Raw genomic sequence first — 14,639 nt, 5'->3', positions numbered from 1 at the left:
TCCACTGGAATAAGAACATAAGAAAATCATCATCTTGGACCTTAATATTTGCTATACAAAGCAATTTAGGATTTTAGATCCTTGAAATAATAAGGTTCATTTTGGAATTGTATTAACAGAACAATAGAAGGTTGTTTTCTTCATAAGCTCTGCCTCTAAAAGTGGATATTGTGGCTGTATCCTCATGCCATTTCACACTGAGCTGGAATTAGCTGGGCGTGATGGTGTGTGCCTGTAGTCTCAGCTGAGACAGGCGGATCACTTGAACCCAGGAGTTTGAGGCTGCAGTGATCTGTAATCATGTCACTGTACTCCAGCCTGGGCAGCAGAGCAAGATGTGGTCTCAAAAGTAAAAATTGAGTTGGAAGGAAAGTCATGGAGTTGTGTATCATGGAGCTATATATACATACATTTTCTTAGTAAGTAATGGATCAGAAGAAAGTCCAACTTATGTAACTTGATGTTATCTCAGAAACAGAGTAATATGACCCTACTTTTTTGAGGCTATCAGCATCATCTTTGGTCGTATTTTAAATTTTTTCTCATCTTACAGTTCAATAATGAAGACTTTTCTTTACCTCAAAAATGAATTCAGAGTACTTGTTTATTAAAGTCTGTAGGCAGGAGCAGAAATAAATATGAATATGTATCCATTAAAAGTTCGTGAGGCATGTTCAGACATTATATTCTACTTACCACACTTCTGATAACCTAACACAGGGCAGGAGCCCTTCGTCCACCCTTTCCTCCACTGTTTGGTAGAAAAACATTGTTCAGTGATAACAATGAATTAGAAAGAAAAGAAAAGGTTATCATGAACTTGTTGCTAGCAAGATAAATAAGTGGGTGGTTTCATGATTTTAAAAAACTGCTCTGTAGATCTGGAAATAATTTAGTAGTTATTTTACACTTTATAATATTAGAACAAGCTGTTATAGCAAACACTCAGTGGTGACACATTTCAATGAAGTGTCATGGTGAGCAAAAATTCTGGGACTGTGTCATCTTTAACAGTAGGGGTGTAGGAGAATAATATTAATAAAACCACATATTTTCTAGTTTGGGGAAATTTTAAAGCAGAAGTACTACTTATGCAAGTGTACTTCATTATCTACTGTAGTGTTAATCTAACAACTCAATACAAACTAAATTGATAGGCTGAAATTAAGCTAGTGATAGTTTATAACTAAAAAGCAAGCATAGCAGCAATTTCCGACTTCTGCCATCTCAAGGTAGCACTGTTAGTGAATGACAAAGCGCCTTCCAGAAAGTTGGGAGGTTGCACTTAGGTGTTGCAGCATTCTCAAGGCACTGCGTCCTGGGTGTGGACTTCTCAGTAGGGTATAAATGAAGAGCCCTCACCACACTTTAGTAACACAAATCTTGCTTTGTGAACACCAAATTTTAGAAACCTCTATGACCGTGGTTAGTAGCATTTACTAGTAAATAGCTATTAGTCTACTTAGGGGAATTTCAGGGGTTTAGGTTGGAAATGGATTCTCTGGTGATTCAAAGAGGCAGGGAGAAAGGGGCTCAAGGAAAGTGATGTCAGAAGAAAGCCAGCTTTCCATTTTGACATGAGGTTAAAATGAGAGACAGTAGAATGATTTCCTAGTCTATCCTATCTCTTATACCTCCCTTTTTTCTATAGTAAAAAACTGGCAGTTTTCCTATGACAGCAAGATGGAAGGTCTTTTTCATTTTACTGCTACAAGTAGGACAAGTTACATTCTTTTTACATGCAAAGATAGATGCAAATGTTTATTAATGTTTTTTTTTCTTTTATACACTATGTACAATGACATCTCAGTCTTCTTGGCCGAATCTTCTGCATTTTTTTGACTTGGCAACATGGGGTGCCCTGGTTCAGGCCTTTCCTCTGCACTTGCTCTCAAGTAATCTTCCCCTCTCTTCAATTTGCTATTGACTCACCAGTGTGTATTCTCAGCTGCAACCTCTCCCCCCAGCTCTGGGCTTTATTTTATAATTTATTTTATTCTACATGACAAGGTCTTTCACTCTGTCCTTCAGGCAGGAGTGCAGTGGCATGATCATAGCTCACTGTAACCTTGAATACCTGGGCTTAAAATGATCTTTCCTCAGCCTCACAAGTAGCTAGGACTACAGGCGTGAGCCACCATGCTGGAGCAGTTTTTCCTTTTTTGTGGAGATTGGGTCTCCCTGTGTTGCCCAGGGTGGTCTTGAACTCCAGGCCTCAAGCAGTCCTCCTGCCTGGGCCTCCCAAAGTGGGATTACAGGCATAAGCCACTACATCCTGGGCTTTTTTATTTAACTGCCTGCATTTCCCCTTGGTATTTAATAGGCATCCCAAAACATCCCTAAAACCCAACTCATTTCCCTTCCTCTCCTATCCCTAGTATTCTTCCCCTAGTCTTTCCTGTAAGTGGCAACTTACAGAAGCTTTGGAGTCATCCTGACTCTTCATTTTCTTACATCCCACTTCCAGTCAATCAGAAAATCCTTTTGGTTCTGCCTCTGAAATATTTCCAGAATATCTCCACCTCTAATCCAGGCCAGTGTCACCCTCTATAGATTGTGATAGTCTGTACAGTCATGTGGTCACTGTATCATGGGCTCCTGCCTAATATCCCTGGGACCATTTTTGTTATTTACAGCGTAGCCAGAGTGATCTTTCCTTGGTTTCTCCTCACATTCAGAGTAAAAATCCCAAGTTCTGTAGGACCTTCTGCCTCCTGTCCATCCTAGTTAGCTATCTACCGTTCTCTCTGAGCTTTAGCTGCATTGACTTTTTTGCTTTTTTCACTTGCTGTTTAACCTCTGCCTGGATGTTCCACTCCCAGGGAAGATACCCGACAGGGTGGGAGGGTACATGTGTGTGTCTATACCTTCTTTCCTTCCCTGGGATCTAAGCTCACTGAGTATCAGAGACTACAGCATCCAAAGCACCCACAACAGTGCTACTGGTGATAATAGGCACTCAAGAAATTGTTCTTGAATGAATGAATGAATGAATGATGTTTCCTTTCAGTAACCTTGTCATCATAATTATACTTGATAACTGCAGTTACTTAGTTCTAATTGAAGGTCACTGGTTTTATTGCTCACCAGTGTTTCTTACATACTTCTCATCAAATCTGAAATACACTTCAGTCTCACCTGACTGAAGGTTTTCACACAGCTATGTAGTGACTGCACCCTGGCTGACAAGGACTGAAACCTCCAGCGGTGCAGGATGCATCCCAAGTTCAGAGAGAATAAGGCGTAAAAACAAATCTGAATTCTTTCTTAGAATTGATGAAATAGGTTATATTGGGTATCCCCCCAGCTTGAAATATTCTGATTCAGTTTCCATCTGATTTAACTGTTTCCTAAAAGTGATAACTTCCGGAACAGGTACAAGCATAATATAGTGTGGCCATTGATTTCATGCTGTGGTCTGTTATCTTTACTCACCTGACTTTTGGCACCCCTGCTTGTATTAGAAAAGTGTGACGCTAATATGGTTCTCTGTGGTGATTGCTTGTCTTTCAGCCATCTTTTCTTTCCCTATGGAACTCATATAATTCAGATAAGATCTCTGATCAATCCTCCTTATTACTTAGAGTTTTCTCACGTAATATCCATTTGTCTGTGTCAGCTTTGCCTTTCTGCTGTGGGTAGAGTGGGACCTCTCTCAGTTGTATGAGGGATAGATTCTGCTGCCTGGCTCTAGTCATATAGGACGGCCAATCAGGAGATTGGAGGACTCATGGTGAGTCAAGATGGCTGGGGCGGGTATGCAAGATAAATCTGTTCCACTTCCTTGTCAGAGTTCCAGGTGGTTATTTTTACATTGTTTCTGTTAGTAGTTCTTTCCTCTTTTGTCTATATTTGTTTGAAGTCTGTCTCCCTCTAATTCTGAATTGACTTTTCCGGAAGTTATTCAAGTCTGATTTTCTTTCCTCCCTTGTCAGGGAAAAGAAGTTGTGACAAATTGCTTGGATCCTTAAGCTTAAGTGGGAAGTATGGCTTCAACACAGAATATCTGTTTCATTGCTGTTTTATCCGTCAGTAAAACTGTTACTTCTTTTATGTACTAAAAGTTCTTAGCACTTAACTAATATTAGCTCTTTGTGCTCTGATGCCAGACTTCCTATAAATTAATGGAAAATTTTTGTGGTTTTGGTTTATTCTAGACCTCAGACTTTACGTAGTATATTTCACTTTTTCACAAGAGGAAGGATTTGCCACACAGCATTCAAATTACTATTATAGGATATGAATTGTTGCCTATTTTGTCTCTTTGAAAAAGAATCAAGGTTTACCAAGCTTGATTTTAGCCAGTCACCGTATTTCCTAGCTAAATAATGGAAGTAGGGGAGAATCTATACAAGTCAGAGAGTTGTTCTTTTTTGTTTCATGGGGCCTTTCTCTGAGACTGCTAGGGACTCTGTGCTTGATTGGTTGTCATTGTTCAAACTTCAAGTGGTTTCAAGTTAATTTTTTTAAACTAATGTTTAATTCCCTTTTTCCCTGTAGCTTTTACAAAGTTGATCACAGTAAATGGACAAGAATATCATCTTCAACTTGTAGACACAGCCGGGCAAGTAAGTGACCTCTGGTATCTCAGAATCTTATACAGCATATCTGACAGTCTTGGTCCTAGCACTGATTTTTAAAAGTACCAGCTATGCCAAGAAAACCCCTCATGTTGTGTGCAGACAGTCCCTGACTCCCAATGGTTTGGCTTGCAGTGGCTCGACTTAACAATTTCTCATCTTTACAATGGGTCTATTGAGGTATTTGATACATTTTCAACTCATGATATTTTTGGTTTACAGTAGGTTTATCACGATGTAACCCCATCATAAGTCAAGGAGCTTACACAGATAACTAAATGTTAGTATGCTGTCTTCTTGGTCTTTTCTAAGACATTTCTGGCAGTTTTCTTTTAATAACTTGTTTTTCTGCTTTAGAATTGCTTTAAATATATTAACATTGTAAGGGTTAATACTTACTACAGGATAGTGGCTTTCTATTTTCTAAACTTTAACTCTATATTAGAGAGTCATATTAGTTGCTTTCTTTCTCTTTGTGATATGTGTTCTCCTACATTAGGGCAAAAGTACATCTTTTCTAGAGGAAAGGCATAAGAGGGGCATAGGGCAGAAATTAGCTGATTTGATCTTATGAGGACCTGGGCCATAAAATACCAGTTTGATTGGAGTCCAGGCTCTGGTTTGAGTGTTGGCTTTAGTTTATATAGTAGAGTCTCTGGGTGGGTGGATTTGAGAGTGATTACTAGATTAGGGAGTTTCAATTTATTTGATAGACAGTAGATAATGGCCAAAAGTCAAATAATCCCCCCAGAAAGGATATTCACATGTCGGTTAATGTAGCAGGGATGTGTGGAATGGATCACCAGGGAATTGACTGGAAGCAAGGGGGAAAGGAGTACGTGGAACAAAGAAAAGCCCTTTTGACAGCTTAGCTGCCCCATTACCATGACATCCAGGCCTGCTTTTACTAGAAACTATTCTGTAAGACTGAATTTACCCTTCTTCACTGGAGGGTGAGGAATGTAAAGAAGCTGGGATTTCAGCTCCTAACTCCTGCCCTTGCAACATTTTTTTTGAGACAGAGTCTTGCTCTGTCACCCAGGCTGGAAGGCAGTGGTGCTATCCCACTACAACCTGTGCCTCCTGAGTTAAAGCAATTCTCCTGGCACAGCCTCCCAAGTAGCCGGGATTACAGGCACACCACCACACCCGGCTAATTTTGTATTTTTAGTAGAGGCGGGGTTTCGCCATATTGGCCTGGCTGGTCTCGAACTCCTGACCTCAGGTGATTCACCTGCCTCGGCCTCCGAAAGTGCTAGGATGACAGGCATGAGCCACCATGCCTGGCCCGCCCTTGCAACTTATAATCAAAGGATAAGAGTAGCAGGAGGGTGAGTGTAGTGTGATCTGGTTTGCTGTGTTAAATGGGGGCTATTTTTCTGGAATCTGGGGAAGTTGGAGTAGACCCAGAATAATATGACCTGTCCTGTGGGTTTGGAATGAATTCCCTCTGCTTTGCATTTTGAAGTAAACATAGAAGGAAAGTGTGATGCCTTAGTGAAGCAAGAAGATGGCTGTATTGAGTGATGTTAGCATTGGAGGAACCTGAGGTTTCCATTTTGGAAGCTTGGAAGAAAATAAATGTGTTTGGCTCTTTGAGCTTGTACACAGAGCTATAGCATGTGCCTCCTTCACTCACCCTACACACTCCCTGCTGGTGGTGATGTAATGTGCTTTAGCAGTCAGATTCTTGATGCTTTCATTAGAGCAGAGCCATCCTAGGCTTTCACTCCCTGATACCTGTCCTCTTGACAGAAGAATAGGAGTTGGGGCTTATATGGACCGGGGGAGCAGTAGAAGTCTCCGTTAGGGGGCCGGGGGCATGGCACAGATGACGAGCCTCATTAGAAATTAGTAGGGAAGGGAAGAGCCGCTTGAGTAGGAAATTGTTTTGGATTGTTGGGTTTTGTATCTTTCTTTTATAGTTGACTATATAATTTATTGCCTAAACCAAGACACTTTCAGAGTTGTGGGCTGGGGGTGCTAATAATAATTATGTTGGGACAACAGTGTAACTTAGAATGTCCTGGGCAAAGAAATACAGCTGTTCTGTTTATTGTGGGACTCTGACACTATCAAGACTTCAGTTTGCTTTTGTATCCTTATTTGGAATCTCCTTTAAGCTCCTGAAAACTGGTGATGAGAATGTAAATTGATAAATCACTTTCATGTAATGTTACTGTGGAAACACGTTTTGTATCAGGCAATTCAGGGAACCAGTATTTCATAACTGTTTGGAGTGTGGGCCCTGGGGTCACACTTGCCTGGATTTGAATCTTGGTTTTTGTTGCTAACCCAGTAACCTTAAGGAAGCGAATGAGGGCTGGGCATGGTGGCTCATGCCCTTAATCCCAACACTGTGGGAGGTGGAAGGATCACTTGAGCCCAGGAGTTTGAGGTTGCAGTGAGCTATGATAGCACCACTGCAGTCCAGCCTGGGCAACACAGCGAGATCCCATCTCTTTACATAAAAGGGTGAAGAAGTCTTTCTGTGCCTCAGAGCTCTATCTATAAATAGTGATAACTGGCATTGTTGCAGGATTGTCACATTGGGGTTAAAGAGGCTGTGCTCTTTCTTTGTAGACCTTTAATGCTGCTGAGGGAAGTGTGACGCCAGCATATTAACTGTGTTGACAGGCTGCATGGTGGAAGTGCACATGTTCTTAATACTTGGAGAGCTGTCTTTGAAAAGATTTCTCTAAAGAATAAATTTCTTTATATTGACTACTTATCAAGTTGGAATATGTGTTCCTCTGGGGTACTGTTTTGCCCTGGAACATAAATGTACACTCAGGTATCAAACAATTTAAAATATTTTAGTGATGTAGTAATACAAATAGTGAAACCAAAAGCACCAGTGTTTAGGAAGAGTATATGATGTGAGATAAGACAAGAGCAGTGGTCATATTAGCAGCCCTGTTGTCTTGCCCCTTCGGGTTATATTACAACTGGGTAAGAGTATTTGGAGAATTTTTGCACAAAATATGTCCAAATTTGGCTACTTTAAATTATTTGTAGTCATTGCAACTAGTAGTTCTTGAAGGTTATATTTACAGTTGAGAGACAATAAATTAAAGATGTGCTCTTTATTTACAGCTCAGGATGGTGGCACACAGGCATGTCCTGCCGTGGTTTCACCCTTCATTCTGTTGAAAACTGGATGATAACAAACTCAGGTGTTTACTGCTCCAAGAGCTGCTTTATAAATTGGATGCATACGGGGGCTAGTTCTGGGATTAAGACTGGTAGTAGTAGGGTAAAATGATTAAGGGGCAAATTCTTTTAAAAGTAATCTATAGTAAATTTGTTCACTGGCTTCCACATTTCAGGAGTGAAATCGCACGCAGTGAATTGCTGCATAGCGGTATTTGTTAGCAAGTTCTATTTACTACTTAGTAGTTTATGTCGGTACATCCATACCACTATGGTTTAATAGTGGTTTAATTGCCCACCTAGGAATGATGATGAACATGGTTAAATACAGATTATTTTTAGATTGCATGAAATATTTTGGTTTTGCCCAATTTTAGGGTGAGAACATAAACCCTAAATAAATTTTGGGGTAAGAATGTGAAGTATCAAAAAAAAAAAAAGTAGCCTCTTCTATATTAACCTATTTATTCCTAGTGTTCCATTATTGGAACGTTAAGCTTGTGGGAGTTATTTATATCCTACTGCTCAAGGTCACCAAGGTCTGATTTTTCATGAAAAAAAAAAATTTGCCACCTCCGGCATAAATGGGTTAATAACTTAGATTCACACCTGTAATCACAGCACTTTGGGAGGCCAAGGCGGGTGGATCACTTTAGGTCAGGATTTTGAAACCAGCCTGACCAACATGGTGAAACTCTGTCTCTACTAAAACTACAAAATTAGCCAGACATGGTGGTACATGCCTGTAATCCCAGCTACTTGGGAGGCCAAGGCAGGAGAATTGCTTGAACCCAGGAGGCGGAGGTTGTAGTAACCCAAGATTGCACCATTGCCCTCTAGCCTGGGCAACAAGAGTGAAACTCTGTCTCAAAAAAAAAAAAAATAAATAATAATAATAATTAAAATTGATTCAATGACAATCCATCTTATAATGTAACCAAATTTGCTTTTTTGAAAATTGAGTTTAATTTTTAAAAAATAGGTGTAATGCACATGGTACAAAAATAAATAATGCAAAAAGGTGTAAATAGTAAAACTTAAGACGTTCCTACCCTAGCTATCTAACCCCCCACCCCCACCAGCAACCACATTTACCAGTTTCTAGTATATGCCTCTAGGATACTTGATACATGAATATGCAAATATAGTTTTAAGCTTGGGTTTTTTTTTTTGTTTTTTGTTTTTTTTTCCTTTTTACACAAAAAGTAATACATCTCCATCTTGGAGATTTTTCCATATCAATACCTGTGGCCTCCTTTTCCCCCAAGGCTGCATAATATCCAGTTGTTGGGATATATATCGTAAGTTAACTGCTGATCAACAGTTAGACTGTTGCTGGTCTTGCTACCATCAGCAGTCCCTTAATGAACATCCCGGACGTTGTTTTAGACATAGGGTAATAATGCACATAGGAAAACTTCCTGGATGTGGGCTATCATAGGGTTACAGTTCATGTTCTTGCCAGCAGTGAATGAGAGTGTCTATTTCCCTACACCCTCACCAGCACTATGTGTTAGCAAACGTTTTGGTACTTGCCAATCTGATAGGTGAAAAAAAGCAGTGTACTTTTAATAATGCAGTGTACTTTTAATAATGCACTTTTCTTAGGAGGGGCTTTGATTTTTCCTATGTTAGAAGATGTTTGTATTTTTCCCCCTATGAATTATCCTGTCTGTGTACTTGGCCATTTTTTTTCTATTGGGTGGTTGGTCTTTGCGTGTTGATGTGAGATTCCCCTTGATATGTGAAGAAAATTAGCGTTTTGTATATGATCTGAGATGCACAGTTTTGTTTTCAGTTTGTCTTTTATTTATGGTTTTTGTTTGAGAGGTTTGCAGCCATGAAGAACTTTTTCACATAGTTGAATTTATTTATTAATCTTTTTTTTTTTTTTTTTTTTGAGATGGAGTCTCACTGTGTCGCCCAGGCTGGAGTGCTGTGGCGCCATCTCGGCTCACTGCAAGCTCCGCCTCCCGGGTTCACACCATTCTCCTGCCTCAGCCTCCTGAGTAGCTGGGACTACAGGCGCCCGCCACCACGCCCAGCTAGTTTTTTTGTATTTTGAGTAAAGACGGGGTTTCACTGTGTTAGCCAGGATGATCTGAATCTCCTGACCTTGTGATCTGCCCGCCTTGGCCTCCCAAAGTGCTGGGATTACAGGCGTGAGCCATTGTGCCCGGCCTTATTAATCTTTTTTTAACTGATAATGTATTTTAAGCTCTCCCATCTATCATACACATCGTTTTCATCTTTAAATCTTTGCTTCCTCTGGAATATGTTTTTGCCAAAGTGTGAATTGGAGTTCCAGCTTAGCCATTCATCCTCAGGTGGCTCTGGGCTTGTCCCTGTACACTCAGTTGAGGGTTACTTTTGGTCCTCACTGATTGAAATGCCAATATTATCATATACCTCATTCTCATATCTGTCACGTCTTTCTGGATTTTTCAGTCTGTTCTGTTTGTGAGCCAGTACAGTATTACTTATGAGAGCTTTATGATTTCTACTCAGCTGCCCTCCCAATTGCTATTATATTGTTACATTGCTATTATTCTTTCTCAGAAAGTAGACTTTAAAGGCCGGGCACAGTAGCTCCTGCCACTGCACTCCAGGCTGGGTGACAGAATGAGACTGTCTCAAAAAAAAAAAAAAAAGTCAGACTGGGTGCAGTGGCTCACACCTGTAATCCCAGCACTTTGGGAGGCCAAGGCAAGCGGATCACCTGAGGTCAGGGGTTCGAGACCAGCCTGGCCAACATGGTAAAATCCCGCCTCTACTGCAAATGCAAAAATGAACCAGGTGTGGTGGTGTAGCCTGTAGTACCAGCTACTTAGGAGGCTGAGGCAGGAGAATCGCTTGAACCTGAGAGGTGGAGGTTGCAGTGAGCTGAGATAGTGCCATTGCATTCCAGCCTGGGCAACAAGAGGGAAACTACGTCTCAAAAAAAAAATCAGAATTATATCAGCTGGGGGCTCTTTCCTCCATTATACCTTCTAACTGGTAGTTTTTTACTCAGTGCTTCTTAGACATAACTTCTTTTTTCTATGTTTCCACAGTTTCCCTTTAGGGAAAACAGAATTTTAACTTTGAACCTACTCTAGCTGAGCTAGTGATTAAAATCATTTGGGATTTTGTTTTTAATCTTATTTATTATATCAAAGAATTTATAGTAAAACTTAATTTTTCTTTTCTTTTTTTTTTTTTCTTTAAAGAACTTTACCATAGGGCAGTAATTCTGGGCTGTCATAAACAGTGGTTATAACCATACTATAAGTTTACAAAAATAATAGACTGCTGCTTAATCTTCTGGTACCATGATGTGATTTTTCCGTAATAGTGCTTAGGACATGTGTTATGTTGACAATTTAGTTTCAACTAAGAATGAAACGTTTGTACCAGACAGTGGCGCGTGCTGTTGAAAACTGCACTGACATCAGAACTTTCTGTATGCTTTAATACGTATATAAAGCAAAGTGTCATAACGCTGCTTTATAAAACTAAAGACTACTATGCTGTTGCGTAATAGGTACCTTTCTCTTTAATTCCTAGAGTTGCTCAGTAAATAACTCTCTTGGTCCCCAAAAGTCTGAATACCTCAATTGAACCTGGTGTTTTGATCCTCTTTTCTCTTTCTCTGTTTATCTCTCTCTCTCCCCTACCTCCCTCCCTCTCTCCCTCTCTCCTTCAGATGGCTGATGGCACCCCTCTAGCAACCTGTAGACTGAAGCTCAGGTCATTGTGACTGACATGCAGAGAATAAATCAAATAATATGACAGTTTCAAATATAAAAATACAGATTTATGGGATGAATCAGCAGGATTTATAAATGTCCTGAGGTCTAGAAGATTCTGGACTTAGTCATGCTCATCCCTTGTTTTGAGATCACAGAGCCAATGATTTTTGTGTTCCATCCATCCTCTTCTCCCAGAAATCATGAAGGTCATCAGACTTTCCCCTAAAGTTCTAGAACAGCTAGTCATTTTTAAATATTGGCTTGAACCACATTATCACCTCCAGGCCATTCTTAAAGCTTCAGTTTGTAGCTGTTTCTGGCATAATATTGTAATCCACTCTTGTGTCTACTTTGATTTCTTCAGGTAATACATGAAAAACTTTGGGTAAAGGTTGTTTGTGATGCTATATGAAGACTACTCAAAGATAATTTTTTTCCCCCACAGGATGAATATTCTATCTTTCCTCAGACATACTCCATAGATATTAATGGCTATATTCTTGTGTATTCTGTTACATCAATCAAAAGGTAAGACTCCTGCTGCCTGCTTGAGTTGATTTGCTACTCATAGATAGCATTGATCCTTTTAAGGGACTGTGCTGGAATTATTAATAGTGACAATTAGAATTATTAGGCTACATGTTTTTTAGTGATTTTCTCATGGAGCAACTGGATTGCTGGGAAACATGGCCCACTAGATGTTCTGTTAGTTACACCAATAGGATAAAAGGCTCTTTCTTACCTCAAGCTGCCTAGAAAAACAGTGGTTCAGCATGATCTAAGCTTTTCTGCTAATTGAAATGGGAAATGCCTAAATTAATTTTACTTTGTGTGTGTTTTTACCATATTAAGGTGAAATAGACTTTCTAATAAAATGTGGGGGTTTGGGTTTGTTCAATATCTTATCCTTTGAATTTATGAAATAAGACCTTTTGGTAATAGAGTCTGACTTTACTACATAAAAACAAAGCCACTATTTTTATTAATAAGAATGGATATCGGTTCCTCTAGCTATGTATTTCATGTCTTCTCTTATCAGGGGATGGCATGTATTATCAGGAGGAGCAGTGGTCTGTGTCTGTTAACAGAACAGCTGGCTGTATACAGCAGCGGAGCTCTGGGCATTGGTGACAGCTTATGTTTGAAGACTTTATGAAAATATCAGTGCCAATGGAGGGCGTTTGGTGGCTACCTAGCATCTATTGAGTGTGTGCGACATGTTAGGGAGTTTGCTACGCTCTTTGCCTACATATGATACATTACTTATTTCATCATTACCTTAATCCTTCATCAGAGATGTTTTATATCCCACTTTACGTGGAAAGAAACTGAGTGACAGAGACCTAAAGAAGCTTGCCCAGGGCTACATAATGACATTGCTGGGATTCATAGCCATCTCTCCAGTTCCACAGTCAAGGCTGACACTGTCCAATAGAACTTACTGCGGTGATAGAAGTGTTTGCTCTCTGTGCTGCAGGTGGCTGTTTAACTAAAAATGAAAAATTAAGCCTCCCTCGGTTACAGTAGCCCCATTTCAGGTGCTCAGTAGCCACATGTGGCTGGAGGCTGCCATGTTGGCCAGTGTCTGGGTTCCTTACCCCCACATACTCCACTGCCAGTGAAAATTCAGTCTGCTGCTCTGTGAGTGTGTTGTTTAACATTTTTCTCCATGGCAGAGAAACATACTTTAGGGTGTTGAGTTCTAGCTATAAAATGTTTGAGTACCATTCTTGGCCATTCTTATAAACAGACCCCATACTGTCAATCCCCGAGAAAGTTTACACCTGAATCAAAACCAAGTACCAGAATTCTGTGTTCCTTAAGGAAATTTGGGGAACTGTGAAAAATGGAAAGTGAGGGTAATCATTCTTAATCTAATTACCTAAGCATAGATACTGTTAATATCTTGGTATATGTTTTTTCTGGTCTTTGTTTTAGTCTGCATGGATTGTTTTAACGTCCTTTTATTTGCTCTCTGAATGCTGTTTTATGGTTTATATTTTCCATGTTTTTATATTTTTACTTACCATGTAAAATATATATTTTTCCATATTACCTAGTATTTGAAATAGTAAATGGCTTTATAATATTTCATGTTCAATGATAGATGGATATCTCTCTTCCTGTTTAATGTATTTATATTCTTGTCACTAAAAGCAATGCTTGGATTGGATTTTATGCTTAAAACCACTGTGTACTTAGTATTTGGAAACATGATCATTTTCTTACTGACTTATAAGAGCACTTTAAATAGTAAAACTATTGGCCGTTTTTATACAAAGATTTTTTTTAATTTCAATTGTATATTTTTAAAATGTATATACTGCCACGTGTAAGGCCTTGTCCAGAACAAATTTAGTGTACCAATAATCTAATGAATGTTGGAAGTTCATGTTTGTTTATGAATTTCCATTATTTTACTAATTTACTTGAAAAACATGATTCAAAGATTGTTTTGTTGTTGGTAAGTATAATTTTATCCTAGCTGATTTTTAGAAAACAATGTTGGTGTTACTTTACAAATTGTTACTTTGAGGCATTAAAATAGTAGGTAGAAAATTTTCTTAGTGCATCCACTGATTTTTTTTTAAATCTCTTTTTTGGTGTGCACAAATTAGATGACATTATAGAATCAAGTTGAAAACATAGCATGTGTCACTGGGGAAATTGAAAAATACATTGAGCTGGATTAAAAATATGAAAATGTGCTCACCAAGGACCTTATGTATTTGAGAAAACATTGGCCTAGTGCAAAGCAGAGGACAAAAAGCTTGGTACTATGTCGTCTCAGTGGCACTGTTGCAAGTTTTGACCAAGTTTCTCCTTACTAAAATGGGTGTGTTTTGTTTTGTTATATGCCTTTTACCCTAGTAGCTCATAGTTTAATGAGCATTCTCAAATCTCAAACATGAGTGTGAGAAGAGTGGTGTTTTGTTTTTTAGAAACCTATATGCTGAATACACAAATATTTATGAATATACAAGAAATATGTCAGTAAAACTTTCTGAATCAACCAGTTTGTTGATCAGAATTGTCTAATCCTTTTTATTGAATTCAACCTCTATCTAAATAACCATTTTCATTGTTTGTGAAATAAAACAGAAGTCTCACATTATTCCTTTATATCATAAAACCCCTGTAGAATTGCTGTTTCTGAGTAAATAAAGCGAAAATA

At 39.0% G+C, this 14,639-nt stretch overlaps 1 protein-coding gene across 4 annotated transcripts in view; it reads left to right on the top strand.

Moving 5' to 3' along the window:
* The window catches only part of RHEB (Ras homolog, mTORC1 binding), a 53,265-nt gene that overhangs the window by 30,651 nt on the left and 7,975 nt on the right, over positions 1-14,639 (top strand). For all 4 annotated transcript variants that reach the window (XM_034965278.4, XM_003815089.5, XM_063606424.1 and 1 more), the window contains 2 exons: positions 4,501-4,568; positions 11,910-11,992. In XM_034965278.4, coding sequence (XP_034821169.1) covers positions 4,501-4,568; positions 11,910-11,992 — 151 coding nt within the window. The remainder of the gene's footprint in view (positions 1-4,500; positions 4,569-11,909; positions 11,993-14,639) is intronic.

The sequence above is a fragment of the Pan paniscus genome, chromosome 6 (genome assembly GCF_029289425.2).
Source record: "Pan paniscus chromosome 6, NHGRI_mPanPan1-v2.0_pri, whole genome shotgun sequence".
Classification (NCBI taxonomy): domain Eukaryota; kingdom Metazoa; phylum Chordata; class Mammalia; order Primates; family Hominidae; genus Pan; species Pan paniscus.
The sequence above is the reverse complement of the archived record's forward strand: the minus strand, read 5'-3'. Positions and strand labels throughout refer to the sequence as shown.